Genomic DNA, 19,024 nt, shown 5'->3' on the forward strand with positions numbered 1-19,024 from the left:
CCTGGTTTGCTTATGGCTCCTCATCCCCTCCAGACCTCAATTTTTTTTGGTGCCAAAAAGCTTCTCCACCAATGTGACTTTTTTAAAGAAAGGGGTGGGGCAAATTTGGAGACCACTTCAAGTTAATGGCTGCTTCTTCAAATGCAGTTTCTGATGCATTCCCTCAAGCTGGCAATCCCAGCCTGCCTTCTCCTGGCTAGAAAGGGATGGGACATGATTGCACAAGATGCCAGATCTTCTCTGTGTGTGAGTGTATGAGTGGGAGAGAGAGAGAAAAAGAGAGAGAGAGAGAGAGAGAGAGAGAGAGAGAGAGAGAGAGAGAGAGAGAGAGTGAGTGTATGTGTGTGTATGTGTACCTGCCTAGGGGAAGCCATACACACATGCCTACAATAAATGAGGCAATATTTGTATAATATTTAGCCCAGGGACTGCTGTTTAATAACACAGCTGTTTAATAACAATAAATGCTTTTTCCCCTTCCCAATCTTTTTTCCCCAGAGACAGAAGCTACAGAGAAAATAATAAGTATCTGTAAAGGGATCTTAAAATTGATTTTACTACTGCTATTTCTCTACCTATTTGTATGTTCCTTGGACATTCTCAGCAGCGCTTTCCAGCTGGTTGGAGGTATGAGAAGCAACATCAGAAAGGTTTAATTGATCTGGTTCAGCATATAGCCAATCAACAAAAAATCTCCCTTCTTTTAAATTATGAGGGGTTTCACCTTTTCATCCATTCCAGAAACATGGATGTCTCTTGATTCATACTTTCCCTCCTTCCCTTATCTCCCCTCCCCAGCACCATTGCTTATTTATTTATTTATTTTACAATTTATATTATTTATTTTGTTTTTAAAAATAAATATGCTTCTGTATCTTTGTAGGGAAAGCTGCTGGGATGTTTTTCCATAGTGGTTCAATAATTTACAACCCCGTAGCTGGCCTGATGATCGGTGTCCTGGTGACGGTCATGGTGCAAAGTTCCAGTACTTCTACATCCATCCTTGTCAGCATGGTGTCCTCTTCACGTGAGTTAGCCCTGATCCCTCCGTCCTCCAGCCTTGTTAGTTAGGCGAGCCTGGGTGCATTCAAAGGATTTCTTTCCAAATTATAGACTCATGCCTTTATTCAGACCCTGCTCTGGCTTTTAATCTTTGTCTTCCTGATTTTTTCATGGTTCCATCAGGTTGAATCTGTCTCTGATACCCATCCTATGTCCGTACTTATTCTCATAGTAGAGTTAGAAAATTTGGCCCTAGCACAGTAGGGCTGCATGTCCTTGGCTGAAATCTTTAATACTCCTAGCTGGAATTGAAGAGTGCTAATCTTAGAGCAGATCTGTTTTAAGAGAAGACAGGTCAGTGAAGACTCCTTTCTCTTCTTTTTTTCCCCAGTCTGATATTTAACTCAGATGAGTCTGAGCCAATATCTTCGATGTGCAGTTTGAGTGCATTTATTTTTCTAACAGAGATAATTCAGACCAGATCCTTTTAAATCACTTCTTTGTTTTTTCAAATGGACTTGAATTGGAGCAAATCTCTCCAGATCCCAGGACTGGCTCATCCCCTGCCCCCATTTTTTTTTGGGGGGGATGAACACATGCCAATTTTCTTTCTAGTTCAATGGACAGATGTGGACAGATGTGAGGTCATAAAGTAAGCTTCTCTGGAGTATGTCTATGCAGGAGAGAGGACGATGAATAATTCCCCTAGAACACAGAATTCTAAGTTGCTGAAATAAAAAGAGGCAATCTGGGGAGAGAGCTGTTGCCTCAGCCACCATTAAAGAGTGATTACCTCTCTCCCTCCCCTCAAGCATTGCTACCAGTGGTCTAATTTTCTTGTTATGGGAAAAGCCCCAGTTGCTCTGCCTTGGTTATACTTTGGGGCACTTGGTCTCAGGTGTTCCTTGCACACAGGAGATCTTCAGGTAAAGACTGGATAATTGACTGGTTGGGGGCCTTGTTGAAAGTATTCCTATTGGACTTCTGGCCAAGATGGCGGAGAGGAGGCACACAGCTTTGTAAGCTCCGTCTTTTCTCTCACTATCCATTTCATTACAAGCCTCTGAATTAATGCTTTACCAAAAAAAACTCTACAAATAGTTACCAAGAGAAGACATCCTTGAAACTCGCCAAGAAAGGTCTGTTTTTGCTCGAGGGTGGGGACAGTTTTAGATCGGGCGCAGGCTGAGGGCAGTGGCAGTGAGAGCATGGGAGCAGTCTGGAGAGGGGGTGGGGTTAGATCACAGCTGTCTCTGCGGGGAGAGCTTTGCTACAGGATTGGATACTTTGCCCTGGCAGCAAATCAGCAGCCCAGCAGAGAAGCTAAAAACACCAGAGGTGAAGATACAAGCCCAAACAGGTCTCTCGGGACCTGGCCTCCCCCCCCCCCCCACCCCAGTGACTCAGCATGTTCTGGGATCTCAGAGCGCAGGCGCAGCACAGTCGGGCTAGTGCCTCACTGCTGCCCCTGCAGTCTGTAGAGGAAGCTCAGTAACACCACCCAGCCCCTCGCTCCAAAAAAGCAGACTCCAGTTAGGGTTTTTTTCTTTGCTAGTTTGTCTTTGATTCTTTGACAAAATGAGCAAAAAATCGAAGAGGACTTTAACCCTTTCCAGCTTCTATACGGATAGAGAGCAGACTCTAAATCCTGAGGAGACTAAAAACAGATTGTCTCCAGGTGAATCCCCAAAGAAGGAGATCATCTGTTCTTCAGCACAGATGAATCTCATGGAGGAAATTAAAAAGACTCTCACAAGAGAGCTAGAAGAAAAATGCGAAAAGGAGAGGGAGGCTTGGCAAAAAAGTCTGGAGAAGTCATCCCACTCATTTAAAGAGAGAGTGGATAAAGAAATAAAATCCTTGAAAAATAGGATTAGTGAATTGGAAACAGAAAACAGCTCTCTAAAAAACAAAATTGGCGAAATGCAAAAAAATTCCATAGAACAAAAGAACTCAATTGGACAATTAGAAAAAGATTTTTAAAAAGTGAGTGAAGAAAATACTTCACTGAAAATCAGAATTGAACAAGTGGAATTGAATGACTCGAGGAGACAAGAAGAATCAGTCAAGCAAATCCAAAAAAATCAAACAATGGAAAAGAATGTGAAATACCTTCTGGGGAAAACAACAGACCTGGAAAACAGATCTAGGAGAGACAATCTGAGGATCATCGGACTCCCAGAAAAGTATGATGAAAAAAAGAGCCTGGACACTATTTTCCAGGAAATTATCAAAGAGAACTGCCCAGAAGTCATAGAAACAGAGGGTAAAATAGACATTGAAAGAATTCATCGATCACCTACTGAAAGGGATCCTAAAATCAAAACACCAAGAAATATAGTGGCCAAATGCCAGAACCCTCAGACGAAGGAAAAAATACTGCAAGCGGCTAGAAAAACCCAATTCAAGTATCGAGGAGCCACAATAAGAATTACCCAGGATCTAGCAGCATCCACATTAAAGGAATGAAGGGCCTGGAATATAATATTCCGAAAGGCTAAGGAACTTGGTATGCAACCATTAAAGAGTGATCACCTCTCTCCCTCCCCTCAAGCATTGCTATCAGCGGTCCAATTTTCTTGTTATGGGAAAAGCCCCAGTTGCTCTGCCATGGTTATAGTTTAGGGCACTTGGTCTCAGGTGTTCCTTGCACACAGGAGATCTTCAGGTAAAGACTGGATAATTGACTGGTTGGGGGCCTTATAGAAAGTATTCCTATTCTTGGTCCTGGTTGACTCTATAACCTTCCCATATTTTAATATATATATACTCTTTGACTTGTTTAAGCATTTTTTTCCCCGTGAATTTCCATATTCTTTCTTCTTCATTTACTTTTTTCCCTTTGACAGTGTTGTCAGTAAAAGCAGCAATTCCAATTGTCATGGGAGCCAATGTTGGGACTTCAATCACCAATACAATGGTGGCCTTCCTGCAGGCTGGAGACAGAGAAAATTTTCGAAGGTAGGAAGCTTGTTTCGCTTGTTTGCTAGCCATGTTCTCTCCATCACTGTCATGACCATCTTTGATTTAAAGGAGAAAATCTTCACATGGCTCCACAGATCTCTTCTCCCTTTTCCAATGGACCTTGTTCAAGTGCAGATTAATTCAGCTTAGTCATAAATCATTATCAGTTGACAATGGTTTTATTTTTAGTACAATGCATTCTCTTTTAACATTTCGTTCTTCTAGACTCATAAAAAGCAAAACATATTCTAGGACTCTGTTCTGGTCTGGAAATAGGTAACAGGTCATTGTGGGTGGTAATAGTGCTGAATAACAAAGGGAATCTTTGTTTCTCTTGTGAAGGGAATATCATCAATATTTACTTTTCTGAACTGGTTTTCAGGTGGTGCTAACTCATACATATATACAAGGGAATCAGAGTAAGTTAGAAAACTTGTAAAAAGTAACGATCACATCATTTTTGCCTTTCATCCTTAGAATCAGGAATTGGCCTCAGTTAAACTGAGACCTGTTAAAGATCTTAGCTTAAAATGGCTTAAAAAAAACCAGACTATCTCCAGGCATCCTGATCTATAGCTGACCATAGGACCCAGGCTCTGGAGGGGAAAGTGAGGCAGGTGATCTGGTATGGCCTTCCCTCACTTCAATCCACTTCACTTGCATGTCATGGCATCATCTCCCTGATATCATGGTCTTTTTTGAGAACAAAGAACAACCAACAATTGTAATTAGGAACGACATGGAGACAGAGTCTGGATATTTACATCATTCACAACCCATGTAAAATTATCAACTTAAAAACTCAAGCAGTGGGAGGGTATTGCACCTAGTTTTCAGCTCATCATCTGCTTGCATTTGCTTTGCCAGGGCCAGACCAAATAATTTCCCAAATCTTATTTCGCCCCTGGACTGGTCTTATGTGAATTTAGGAAAGGTTCGGATTCGCTCCTATAAATGACTCTTTCTTACCCAGTTTAAGCAAAAGTAAAATTTAATTGTACAATAATACATGGAATAGATTGCCTACAATAACAACCAACACAGTAAATAATACATAAAAGACAAAGAAAAAAGAAGAAATATGATTAAGACATAGACCATCACCATTCGAAGAAGTACTTCTCTAAGTTGCAATTCTTAAGTTGCAGCTTGGTTGGGGACCTCGAATGAACAGCCGTTGAGTTCTGAACGGGAGAGATTCCAGATAGGTGAGGTTCCGACTATAATTAAAACTGGCCTGAATTTATAGTGCTTGAAAAACAAAGTCAGCTCAGGGCCAACTTGCTTACATATAGAAAGTTAGGTATAGGAGAAGGAAATGCCAGATGGGCTTCCAAGATATGACTTGATAAATGTAGATGTCCGGGAGGGGGCCAACTCTCCCTGACATCCATTGTGTCCCACAGAGTGGCTAGTTCCTGGGATTGTGGAAGTGAAGCAAAACACATGTGGCATGTTCCCGGTCTCATAGGGTTAAAGAAAGATTAGGTTCCCAGGGAGAGAGTCACGTTCTTGAAATGGTTTGAAATGAACTTACTAATAAGAAGGCATTTCTTATTCATTTGGCCTTAAGTTCATGAGAAGCATAAGAGGACATGACTAGGGGGGTGAAATTAGAATAAATGTCTTTCATTTTAGAATACATATAACAGTTACATAGACACAGGGATAATAAAAAGATTGACAGTACTAATATGGGAATAGCTAAACTATTAAAATATGAGGTAGCACTTTTAGATTTAAATAAGAAATCATACCAATGATGATTAGTATTAGAAGTAACTAAATGTGAGGCCTTGAGCAGCTGTCCTGCAACTATATGAGTCTGAATTTGATGTTCATTCAAGGCGCGCTGATTAGACTGTAATAGTCGCTTCAGGACATGAGATTGATTCAGAATATTAATTAAAGGTTGTAAAGACAAAGAAGTATGGGGGAGAGGTAACAATGTGGGTACCCAAGTCAAATTCTGTATCACATCAATGTCAGGGGAAAAATAGAAATCATCACCCTGCCAGTGTAAGAAAGAAACATTAGTTAGACATCCAGAATAAGGAGGAATCTGAGAGACAGAGGCTAGATCAGTAGCATTATTAGACACAACACATATGTATTGGGCAGAAACTTCATACAGCATAGAAAAATTGTTTAAAGGATATAGAGTTAGATCACAAAGATTAGAAGAATGTGGGAGAAGGCAGGGCTCCACCTGCCGAGTCATCATCCCACATACTCTGCCCTTATCAGTCAGTACACAGTCAGCGAAGGTGTGAGTTACATTATTATGATCTATATAATTACTTTGCATATGAGATAGTACAAAATAATCATGTAGTATAAAAGGAATAACATGAAATTGGCACATAACAGTCCAAACATGTACTTGGTAACATACAATCGTTCCGGTGCACCAGTAAGGGATACACTGTGTATTTTCAGGTTTAAGCTTTTTCCACATGTCAGCATGTAGGGAAAATATTTGATCCCATATATAAGTGTCTCCTTCTTGTAGGAGATGTTGTGCATTCTCCTTTTGGATCAAGGTATACATATTTTGGAGAGAACATTTAGTCCAACTGAATATTTGGTAACATTGTTAGCCAAGCGTAAATTGGCTAAAGTACTATCATCGAATACATGTAGAAATTGGCCTTGGTAATTTAAAGTATTTTGGTGTGGTAAGATCATTGTGGGTAACCATTGTGCATTAACAGTTAAAGCTCGAGATACACCCTGTCCAGCACTGCACAGTCTGCTGGCCAAGGTCTCAAGATCTACGGAATAAACTATACCCAAACCAGTTCCTGCCCTACCAAGCAAAGTATCATGCCAAGCTCTTCTTTTTCTGTGGCATAAGGACAAGGGAGGAAAAGTAACATTATAGTGGAATACTATTTTGCGTTGTGAAATGGAAGTATTGGTACAAGTTTTAGGAACTCTTACAATGGATGGAGGATGTTTTTCAGGTTCTTTATCCCATACCATTTTCATAAAATTCCAATATGATTCTCCAGTCCTTCCTTTAGAAATATAAATTATAGATCCATTTTGACACATAAAATATTGATTGTAATGTGTTGGGAAGGAATAATTGAAATATGTACTTTGAGTAACAGTAATATTACATGACATCATAGCAGATGCAACAGTACTTTATGTGTAGGAAAAGTAGTAAAATTGAGATAAGAAAAACAACATAATAGTGTTATGTTAGCCTTAGGTGTAACTGTAATAGTCCCATTGGTTTGATTAGATCTAAAGATTCTAAACACAGGTCTCAAGGTCACCCAAAAGGAAGATCCATCAGGTAAAGTCCAGGTTCCTATTTGACACAGGAGTGTATTGGGACACATAAATCCATCTTGAAACCTCTGAGTTTTGTTATTCCAATATAAGGGTATCGAAGTGTTGTATGGAGAGTCAGGTAGGTCATCAGCAGTCCAATCCCTGGGCGAATGTTTGCGAGGATGCATCAACATTCCTGAGGTCCATGCCCATGCAGTCCACCAGCCAATAACAACTAGAAGATACTTAATTTCATAAAAACATTTGTGTTAATGGAACATGATACCATTTATCATCACCTGGATAGACAACAATAACAGTATTTGTATTCCCTTGGGCAATTAATTCAGCTTGTCTAGGTTTATCACTTGGGTGTTTTTTCATCCACACTTTAGTTCCTGGTATTATTTTTTCAGGGGTCCAATAAATGTCATTGGAACTGCCAAATCCTTGCTCTCCTTTGTCTGTAACATCAGGGGATTGATTCATTTGAATCCATTGACCCTTCAAATAAGGCAATATTACTAATTGACATATTCTTTCTCCTGCTTTACAAGAGTAAGTTTCGCTGATATGTGAATTATGTAAACATACTTTAATTTCTCCCCTGTAATCATTATCAATAACACCACCTAAAACATGTACTTGATGCTTTAAAGCTAGACCAGAGCTGGAAAATAATTGTCCATAATGTCCAGGGGGTAATTTAATACCAAATTCAGTATGACATAATTGTTGGCCTTGAGGAGAAATATTCACATCATGAATTACATATAAATCATATCCTGCTAATCCTAACGAAGCTCGTCAAGTTTGCCTAGCATTCTTATTTAGAATCCACCATTGAATAGTGGGAAGAGATGATACCTTTCTTATTTGTAAATTAGGAGTCATCATCCTGGAGAGAGGAGCACCTTCTCCATCAGCTAGAGGTCTATTATTTAGTTGTTTTAGAGCTTCAAATAGATTTTCTTTCCATTTTCTCAAATCATTATTATCACTTAATTTCTTTAATTTTTCCTTCAATAATCCATTCATTCTTTCTATAAGTCCTGCTGCTTGAGGATAATAAGGAATATGATAAATCCATTCAATATTATTATAATTACAATATAGTTCAATTTCTTTTCCTTTAAAATGAGTGCCATTATCACTCTGGATTTGCATGGGGGTGCCATAATACAATGAAACAATGTCTAAAGTTTTACAAATGTTCTTTTGTGTAGCTTTCTTATATGGACAAGCAATAAGTATCCCAGAGTAGGTATCCACACAAGTACAGGCATATTGGCATCCTTAATTCATAGGCAATGGGCCTATATAATCAATTTGCCAGATTTGAGCAGGTAGTGTTCCCCGAGCCAGTTCTCCAGTCACCCTCCTGGGTGCTGACTAAAGAGCTGACACTGGGGACACTCTTGAGATATTTGTTTAAATAAGTCAAAAGGAAGATTAATTCCCCTATCTAATGCCCACCCGTAAGAAGCAAGTGTGCCAAGATGTCCTGCAGCAGTGTAGATCCATTTGCCTAACATTAGGTCATCATCCTTAGTGGGGATCACTTGCAGTGCCTTTCCTTGTATTTTGGATAGTTCATCTGCTCGCGCATTATACTCACATTCCACGGAATCCGTCTTTACATGAGCATCTACATGAAACACAGACACATTAGTATTCTGATACCAATTCCATATTTGTAACCACAATTTCTTGCCCCAGACCTCCTTATCCCTTATTTTCCAATCGTGCTCTTTCCACATGGGCATCCAGACCATTAGTCCATTAGCCGCAGCCCATGAGTCAGTAAACAAATGACACTGATTTCCTTTTTCACTCTGTATTGCTTGATAAGCAGCCATTAATTCAGCCTACTGGCTACTTTGGCCTTCTCCTGTAGCCTCCAGAACAGTATTTTTTACTGGATTATATGCTATTGCTTTCCAGTATCTTTTGGAGCCTGTATACTTGGCTGAACCGTCAGTAAACCAGGCATGGTCTTTTTGCTCTTTGGTTAAAGAATCATAACCTTGATTCCAAGATACTGAGGACTGCTCATATAATCTGGGTGTTTTCACATATTGTTTGGAAGTTCTAAAACCTTCTCATGCAGAGCAGACACTCCCTGCCTCATAGTTTTTACTCTATTTTGTAAATACCACTTCCATTTAATTATGGAAGATTCTTGAGCATGCCCAATTTTGTGGGAAGCAGGTGTCCCCAAAATCCAGCTCATTATGGGTATAGCTGGCCTTAAAATTACTTCATGATTTAAAGTTAAACGCTCAGTTTCCACCAATGCCCAATATGCTACTAATAATTGTTGTTCAAAAGGAGTATAATTTTGTCCTGCAGGGGGCAATTTTTGGGACCAAAACCCTAGGGGAACATTCTTCGCCCGCTGTCTTTGCCATAAATTCCAATCTGCATATCCATTTAAAACAGATATCTGTAATTCTACAGGCCCTTCCTTCACAGGCCATAAATCTAGGGCAGTCTGGATAGCGGCTTTAGCTTCCTCAAAGGCCTGTATCTCCTTATCCCCATTCAAATTCATATTTCTTTCTGGTGACCTTATACAAAGGTTGCAAGATCTGGCTTAAATAGGGAATATGATTCCTCCAAAATCCAAATAAACCTATAAATTTTTGTGCTTCTTTCTTATCCCGGGGAGGAGAAAAGTCCAAAATTTTCTGCCTGGCCTTTGGTAATATTTCTCTGTGGCTTTTATTCCAAATTATCCCAAAAAACTTTACACTCTGGTCAGGTCCTTGTATCTTATCAGGATTGATTTCCCATCCTTTCCCTTTCATATGTTCTATAAGCTGCGCCAGTCGTTGTTCAGTGCTCTGAACAGTAGTGGCTTGTATCATAATATCATCAATATAATGGGTTAATCTCACATCAGACCAATTAAGTTCATCCAAGTGTTCAGCCACTATCCGATGACAGATAGTGGGACTATGTAGATAACCTCGGGGAAGTCTAGTAAAGGTATACTGCCTGCCCTGCCAGGTAAATGCAAATTGGTCCCACTGCTTAGGTTCTATAGAAATAGTAAAAAATGCATTAGCTAAGTCTATTACTGCATACCAAGAACCAGGATATGGCTGCACAGCTTCTATTAGAGTAATAGTATCTGGGACAGCTGCATATAAGGGAGGGGTGACTCTATTCAACTGTCTATAATCTACTGTCATTCTCCAGGATCCATCAGATTTTCTTACAGGCCAAACTGGATTAATCCAGGCAGTAGTTGTAGGGATTAACACTCCAGCCTGCACATATTCCTTTATAGTTTGAGTAATCTCTTCTGTCCCTCCTGGTATCCTATATTGCTTTTGACTAACAATTCTTGAGGGAACAGGGACAGAGACTGGAGGCATTAATAATTTTCCAACTACTACAGCTATTTGCAAAGTCTTTATAGCAAATCGATATTGTCCATCAGGTAAATGTAATGTCATCCCTTTTAATATATCAATTCCCATTATATACTCAGGAATGGGTACAATTAGTACTCTGTATTCCTTTTTAGGGAATGTTCCAATCTTCATATTCAAAGATACTTGTCTAGCCCTAACTTCGAGTCCACCCAGCCCTGAAATAGTTATTGGAATTCCATTTCTAAATTAAGTAGGATTCCCATAAATCAATGTGGCCTCCGCCCCCATGTCCACCAAAGCATGGGTTTTAGTAGTAGATCCATTTTTCCAAAATATTACTAAAGGCACATGAGGTCTATGATCAGTATGTAAACTATGGACACGTAAGGCTTGACCTTTACCCTATTCCCCTTTTAGATGATCTAGAGAAGGATAAAGGGAGATAGGTGGTGCAGCAGAAGTCACATTTAAAGCAGATACTTGTCCTTTATTCCCCACCTTCTTTTTATATAGCTAATACATATCAGAGGTAGTAATCCCATTTATCTCTTCTCTTTTTACTCCTGCCTTTAAAAGAGCAGAAAACATTTCCTTTCTAGACATTCTATTGTTAGAATTAGACCCAGTCTTCGGTTTATTCCATTCTCTGGGAGCAGATTTGCCTACATCTTTAAATTCTCCCAGATCTCCCAATTGAGATAACTTATCTATCACTTGTCCCAGAGATTCCCTGGTGGCTGCCACTAGGAGAGTCAAGATTAATTGTTTATAGGCAGGAGGGGCTGATTTTATGATGGGAGCTCTATGTAAGGCTATTACTGGGGTGTCAGTGTATGAGTCAGCATCTCCCACTAAGACTGCAGTTTTCATGACTTCCTCTTTCAGTCTTTGAATTCCATCTCTCAAAGTATACCAAGGGCGAGCAGCATTAGGCCACATGGAGGTGTCAGGATACTGATTCCTCAAAGCCGAAGCAACTAATCCTAAAAGAGTGGTATTGCTACCATTCTGATTAAGCCCAATTTGACTCTGATCTCTAATGGCCTGTTGCACAAAAGGATTTGAAGTTAAACTAACAAATTTTAAACAATCCTGAGGATCCAGCCAAATTCCACCAGCTCCTCCATCACTTAATCTAACTAGCCATGAGATAGCTGGTTCCCCTGTTCTCTGAGAAAATCTACTAAGTAAATCACTAACTTTCCTCTGTTAAAAATCCTCAGTAATCTCAGTGACTTTGGGCTGGTTATTGCCTTCTCTTTCAGCCCTTCGTCTAATGATGGGTCTAGCCTCTTCCTCTGCATGAGGAATTTTGCCTCTATTATTTCTTCCCTTCTTTCATCATCCTCATCCCATATATCTCCATCCCATTTGTCAGGATCCCAATCCATTTTTGCAGAGGCTATTACAGCATGCACTTTCTTTTTACTAACTTTCCCTCTCCTGTTCCTATATTTATATTGAGCTATTCGTACAGCCGCTTTTTTGGCAATGCTCTGGTAATTACGAGCTTGATCTCCCAAAATAAAATTTTGGCATTGTAACATTGACATTCGTCCCTGTAATTCAGACATTTCTTTTTCCATCTGAATTCTTTCCTCTTCTTTCTTTTCTAATTCTTGACACACCTTTCTATATGCTGTTAACAGAGCCCATCCTCTCCAACAGATACCATTCATTTACTTCCCTTTCTCTATTGGAATGTTAGTTAAACATTCAGCTAAGTGAGCCGGTTTACCGTTTCTAATACGAGCATTCCAATCCTCGCACATTCCAGAGATCTGTGCCCAGACCTTTGCTAAGGGAGAAAAGGACATGTCCTCCCAACCCGGAACTTCAACGGGTGTGGGGGAATCGCGATTTCTCTTAAAGAAAGGCATTTATAGCGAATCCTGCCGACTACGCCAATTTTTGTTATGTGAATTTAGGAAAGGTTCGGATTCGCTCCTATAAATGACGCTTTCTTACTCAGTTTAAGCAAAAGTAAAATTTAATTATACAATACATGGAATAGACTGCCTACAATAACAACCAACACAGTAAATAATACATAAAAGACAAAGAAAAAGAAGAAATATGATTAAGACATAGACCATCACCGTTCGAAGAAGTACTTCTCTAAGTTGCAATTCTTAAGTTGCAGCTTGGCTGAGGACCTCGAATGAATAGCCGTTGAGTTCCAAATGGGAGAGATTCCAGATAGGTGAGGTTCCGACTATGATTAAAACTGGCCTGAATATATAGTGCTTGAAAAACAAAGTCAGCACAGGGCCAACTTGCTTACATATAGAAAGTTAGGTATAGGAGAAGGAAATGCCAGATGGGCTTCCAAGATATGACTTGATAAATGTAGATGTCCGGGAGGGGGCCAACCCTCCCTGACATCCATTGTGTCCCACGGAGTGGCTAGTTCCTGGGATTGTGGAAGTGAAGCAAAATACATGTGGCATGTTCCCAGTCTCATAGGGTTAAAGAAAGGTTAGGTTCCCAGGGAGAGAGTCATGTTCTTGAAATGGTTTGAAATGAACTTACCAATAAGAAGGCATTTCTTATTAAACTGGACATTTCTCACCCTGCAATAGACTCACGTTGTGAGTCTATTAATTGGAATCAAGAAAATTTCTATGAGATGCCTTGTATTAGTATGTCACTTCCATATAACTCCCACATTTTATCAAAAATAAATGGAAGTTAATGCCTCTATCAGATATCAAGAAAATAATAAAACAAGACATATAATGAAATGGAGGTATAGTTAAGATGTTGGACTGAAGGGTTAAAATGGCCAAATTTTCCCTGAAAACTCTTCTACAAACTAGCCATAGAAAACATATCAAATTGTATCTAGTAGAAAAGCTGACAAAATCATAATGAGTCATTGTTCCAGGCTAGGAAAGCTTGAAATAAAAAAGAGAATGAGAGTTCTATGACAGTACGGTGGGAGCTGGCTGGGAGAATGAAGCATCACTGACTGTAGGCCTTCTAGGTGATAGCAATACTAGGAGCTGTCATAACCCAGGCATGGTAAATGGAATGAGCATCTTATCAGAAAGAGAGTCTAGGGGACCCCTTTGCTAGCACTGGGCACAGCATCTAGTTGAATTGGGAGTTTTGTCTCCCATTACCCAATTCCAGGTTTCAATTCAAGGACAGAAAGGAATAATCTCAGTCATTATACCTGGGACCAGAATGCAGACTAAGCGACATGACCAGATTTCTCTCCGTCATACCACTTTGGAAACCTACAAACCCTAGATAGAGCTTTAGAAATCCCTCTGTCCCCCTGTCATCCCTCTCCCATTGAAGTCTGCAGAGCCTAATTTTAAGGTCCAAGGTGAAGAAACAGGCTGAAAAAATAAGCAAATAACAACTAAAAAATGTGACTATCAAAAAGTAATGTTATAGGTGAGGACTCTGGGAAGATGGCAGAGTGGGTCAGTAAATTTCAAGCTCTTCAGATATCTCGCATAAACAGAACTAATACACAATTTAGGGTGAACATACTCCAATTGGGAATGGTTTCAATAGGCAATACTACATATATATTATGAAGTATAGCACTCTCCAAAATTTATAAAATAAAAGGGAAGGAGGGATGGGGGAAAAGGAGATGCAAGGGGTGGGGTGAGAAGATAAGGAGGATCTATGGGTGGGGGGAGACAAAGTTATAGAAAGGCAAGGTAAGGAGCAGAATTAAAGTAGAACAGTTAGAGAAAGAAGAGATATACACAAATACTACAACAAGGATCAGGCATAGACTTTATTAGAAAAAAAGTATGGCTAATAATCATTGATTTTAGACAAAGTCAGACTTACAGATTCAAGCAAGAGAGTAATCTACATTATATGTCAGCCAGATTAATATTGTTTTTGATGCATGTTTATGTATGGGTAAATGCATATGTGTGTGTGTGTGTGTGTGTGTGTGTATGTTTCTGAGTATATATGTAGATATGCATGCATGTTGTTCTATGTATGTGCAAATATAGATATATGTATAAGTGTGTGGGTCTGTGGATAACTATGAATATATGTGTGTGTGTTTGGGAATGTGAGTGTGTTCTTGTGTGTATATATATATAATATATCTGTGCTTAACTATAAGTTATATAAATATAACTGTGCTTGGGGGAAGTGGGAGGGATGAGAGAGGAAAAAAAAAGTAAAAAAAATGCATGCAGAGAACAAAAGAATATCTACAAGGAAACAAAGAAAAGATAGACACTCTACTATTACACATACATTTTGTGTGTGTGTGTGTATAAAATTTTTTAAAAAACTTTTATTGTGGCAGGGTAGCTCAAAAGACTTAAAAGAAGGCAATCATTTGAAAAAAAATTACAAGTAATGCCTTAAAATGCAAATTAAACAGAAGCCCAACAAGAATTTATAGAAGCATTAAAGCAATTTTTAAAAGTGAAAAATAATTTCAAAAACCAATTAAAGGAGGCACAGTAAAAATTGGGAAATGAAAAGAAGAGCAATACAAGAAAATATGGAAAGAGAATGATTTGGTTAAAAGGTTTATAAAAACCTCACTGAAAAAAATGTTTTTAAAAATGAGAATGGATCAGATGAAAGCTGATGCCTTTATGAGATATCAAGAAAATAATAAAACATGGAACATAAAGATAAGGAATATTATTGTTCTATAAAAATGATGAACAACTGATTTTAGAAAGATCTAGAAAGATTTACATGTACTGATGCTAAGTGAAACAAACAGAATCAGGAATACATTATACACAATAACATTGAACACAAAAACAGTTAAGCACAGATACACACACACATACACACACATAGATGTGTGTGTGTGTGTGTGTGTGTGTGTGTGTGTATACATACAGGAACACACCCATATCCCCAATGATCAACTATGAAAGACTTGGTTCTTCTTAGTGGTTCAGTGATCCAAGACAATCCTAATAGACTTTGGATAGAAAATGCCATCTGAATGCAGAAAAAGAAGTATGGAGATTGAATGTAAATCAACACAAGCTATGTTCATGTCTTTTTTTCTGTTTTTTTTCCCCTCTCCCAAGGTTTTCCCCATTTGTTCTGATTTTTCTCTCCCCACATGATTCATAAAGCATTATGCATTAAAAATAAATGAGAAAAAATAAGAAAGCAGTAAAACAAACAAAAGAATGAAAAAATAGAAGAAAATGAAATGTCTCAAAGGAAAAACACTTGTGTTGTTTGAGGAAAGATAATTTAAGATAAATAATTTTGTAAAATTAGCAAAAGTGACCAACAGACTCACAATTTCTAGTAAATTGAGGTCAGAATGGGGATATATGATTAAGACATAAAGGGTAATATCGTAAGCAAATTAAAGGAGCATATAAAATTTTGCTTGTCAGATCAATGCATAAGGGGAGAATTTATGGTCAAAAAAGAGATGAGATAGGATCATGGAATGTATAATAAATACTTTTGATTTTTCCCCCACAAACACTACCAGAATTAGAAGGAAAGCAGGAAACTGTTGACAGAAAGTTTCTTTGATACAGATTTCATTTCTCAAATATATAGGGCATTGAGCCACATTTATAAAAATAAGCTATTCCCCAAATGATAAATGATCATAAGATAGGAATATGCAGATTTCAGAACAAGAAATCAAAGCTATCGATAATCTTGTGAAAATGTTTTAAGTCATTATTGATTAGAGATATACAAATGGAAACAATTCTCACTCATGGGAGAGATGCATATGACAGAAAAGTAAAATTGAAGTTAATGAAAGGGATTTGGAAAAGCAGGGATACTAATGGTACACCTGTGAACTGCTCTATTCTGAAGAGCAATTTGTAAGTACACCCCAAAGATTATAAAAATTATGTATTCTCTTTGACCTAAACTCCAGAGATAAAAGAAAAAGGAAGAGTACTTATACATAAAAAACTAAAGTAGCTCTTTTTGTGGTGGTAAAGAATTGAAAAATTGAGTAGATGCCTATCAGTTGGGGAATAGTTGAATAATTATGGCGTTTGAAAGTAATAGAATATTATTGTTCTATAAAAATTGGATGGAGGCTGATTTTAGAAAGGCCTGGAAAGAGTTATATGAACTGATGCTGATCGAAACAAGCAGAATCGGGAAAATATTGTACATCAACTATGAAAGACTTGGCTCTAATCAGTGGTTCAGTGTTCCAAGCATCCCAATAAACTTTGGATGGAAAATGTTATCCACATCTAGAAAAAGAACTATGGAGATTGAATGTAAATCATCATATTCCATATTCACTTTTTTTGTCTTTTTCTCTTTTTTTTCTCTCTCATTGTTTTTCCCTTTTGTTCTGATCTTTCACCCCCAATATGATTCGTAAGGAAATATGTAAAAACAAAAGATAGTACATGTGTAACCCTTTCCCCCAAATATTGTTTTTACCTGTACCTCGGGGAAAATAAAAATAAAAAAAAAAACTAATGTGCCATTGGTAGAATTGTGAATTGACCCAACTGTTCTGAAGAACAGTTTGCAACTATGCAAAAAGGACTATAAAAATTGCATACCCTTTGACCCAGCAACGATGCTTCTATATACCTAAATCTCAAAGAGAATACAGAAAAAAGGGAAAAGACTCATAAGATACAAAAATATTTATAGTAGCTCTTTTTAGTGTGCCAATAATTGGAAACTGAAGGGATGCCCATCTGTTGGGAATCAGCTGAACAAGTTGTGACATGTGATTATAATGGAATACTTTTGGAGTATAAAAAATCAGGAAACAATTTCAGAAAAATCTGGGAAGACATATGAATCTATGTAAAATGAAGTGAAAAGAATCAACAAAATGTACATAGTAGCAACAATATTGTCATGATGAGTAACTGTGAAAGACTTAGTTATTCTGGTCAATTTTGTGATTCATGATGATCAGCAGGCTGAGTTCAGAAAGGCCTGGAGAGTTACATGAACTGAAAGTGAAGTTTCTAGAACCAAGAAAACATTGTACATAGCAAAAAGATTATGTAATGATCAATGGTGATGGACCTGGCTCTTTTCAACAATGAGCTGATTGGAGCCAGTTCTAACAGACTTGGGATAGAGAGAGCCTATGAGGACTGAACATAATATTTTCATCTTTGTTGTTGTTGATGATGTTTGCTGGCTTGTTTTTTCTTTCTCATTTTTCCCATTTTTGATCTGATTTTTCTTGTGCAGCATAATAAATGTGGAAATAAGTTTAGAAGAACTGCAGATGTTTAACCTATCTGTACTGTATCACTTGCTGTCTAAGTGGGGAGGGAGGGAGAAAAATTTGGAACACAAGGTTTTGCAAGGGTGAATGTTGAAACCTATTTTTGCATGTATTTTGAAAAATAAAAAGCTATTATAAAAGAAACCACATATTATAAAACAACCACAAAACAAATTATGATTCATAACAATTCTAAAAGATTCATGATGAAAAAATGCAATCCACCTTTAGAGCGAGCACTGTTGTATTCTAAGAACAAATTGAAGAATATTTCCTTCCTTTTTTTCTTCTTTGTTGTTGCTGTTACACAATATGGCAAATGTAGAAATACATTTTGCATGACTGCATATGCATAATGGTTACTATTATTTCTTGTCTTCTTAATTCATGAGGTAGAGGAAAGAGAAAAAAGAATTTGGAAATAAAAATTTTATTATTTTATTTATTTATTTTTATTATTATTATATCTTTTTATTTACAAAACATAAGCATGGGTAATTTTTCAACATTGGCCCTTGCAAAACCTTCTGTTCCAACTTTTCTCATCCTTGCCCCTACCCCTCCCCTAGATGGCAGGTAGACCAATACATGTTAAATATGTTAAGGTATATGTTAAATACAATATATGTATACATATTTGTACAATTATCTTGCTACACAAGAAAAATCAGATCTAGAAAGAAAGAAAAAAAAACCTGAGAAGGAAAACAAAAATGGAAACAAACAATAACAGAAAGAGTGGAAAGTCTATGTTGTGGTCCACATTCATTTCCCATAGTTCTCTCTCTGGGCGTAGATGATTTTCTTCTTTACTGAACAATTGGAACTGGTTTGAATCATCTCATTGTTGAAGAGAGCCACATCCATCAGGGTTGATCATCGTATAATCTTGTTGCAGGGTATAATGATCTCCTGGTTCTGCTTAGGAAATGAAAATTTTTTTTAAATAGTTAAACCAGTAGTATTGGGTGAAACATGAAACTGAATTAAACTTCAAAATGTAAACCAAAATGATCATGAAAGAGTAGAAGGAACAAGCATTTATTAAGCACCTACTATGGTGCTTAATTTGCAAGTGTTATCTCATTAGAGCCCCCAACAGTCCTGTGAGACTGTGATTATTATTCTAATCTTTTACAGCTGAGGAAACTGAAGTTAATTGACTTGAGATAGTCCC

The 19,024-nt window shown here is 37.8% G+C and overlaps 2 protein-coding genes across 5 annotated transcripts in view; both read left to right on the forward strand.

The window, feature by feature from the left end:
- LOC127540922 (sodium-dependent phosphate transport protein 2B-like) overlaps positions 1–19,024 on the forward strand; it is a 205,660-nt gene that overhangs the window by 126,812 nt on the left and 59,824 nt on the right. The window lies entirely within an intron of this gene.
- The window catches only part of LOC127540760 (sodium-dependent phosphate transport protein 2B-like), a 34,067-nt gene that overhangs the window by 555 nt on the left and 14,488 nt on the right, over positions 1–19,024 (forward strand). Inside the window, exons 2-4 of the mRNA XM_051965597.1 lie at positions 499–627; positions 884–1,027; positions 3,852–3,963. Of these exons, the coding sequence (XP_051821557.1) occupies positions 499–627; positions 884–1,027; positions 3,852–3,963 (385 nt within the window). The remainder of the gene's footprint in view (positions 1–498; positions 628–883; positions 1,028–3,851; positions 3,964–19,024) is intronic.

This window comes from Antechinus flavipes, chromosome 6 (assembly GCF_016432865.1).
Source record: "Antechinus flavipes isolate AdamAnt ecotype Samford, QLD, Australia chromosome 6, AdamAnt_v2, whole genome shotgun sequence".
NCBI lineage: Eukaryota > Metazoa > Chordata > Mammalia > Dasyuromorphia > Dasyuridae > Antechinus > Antechinus flavipes.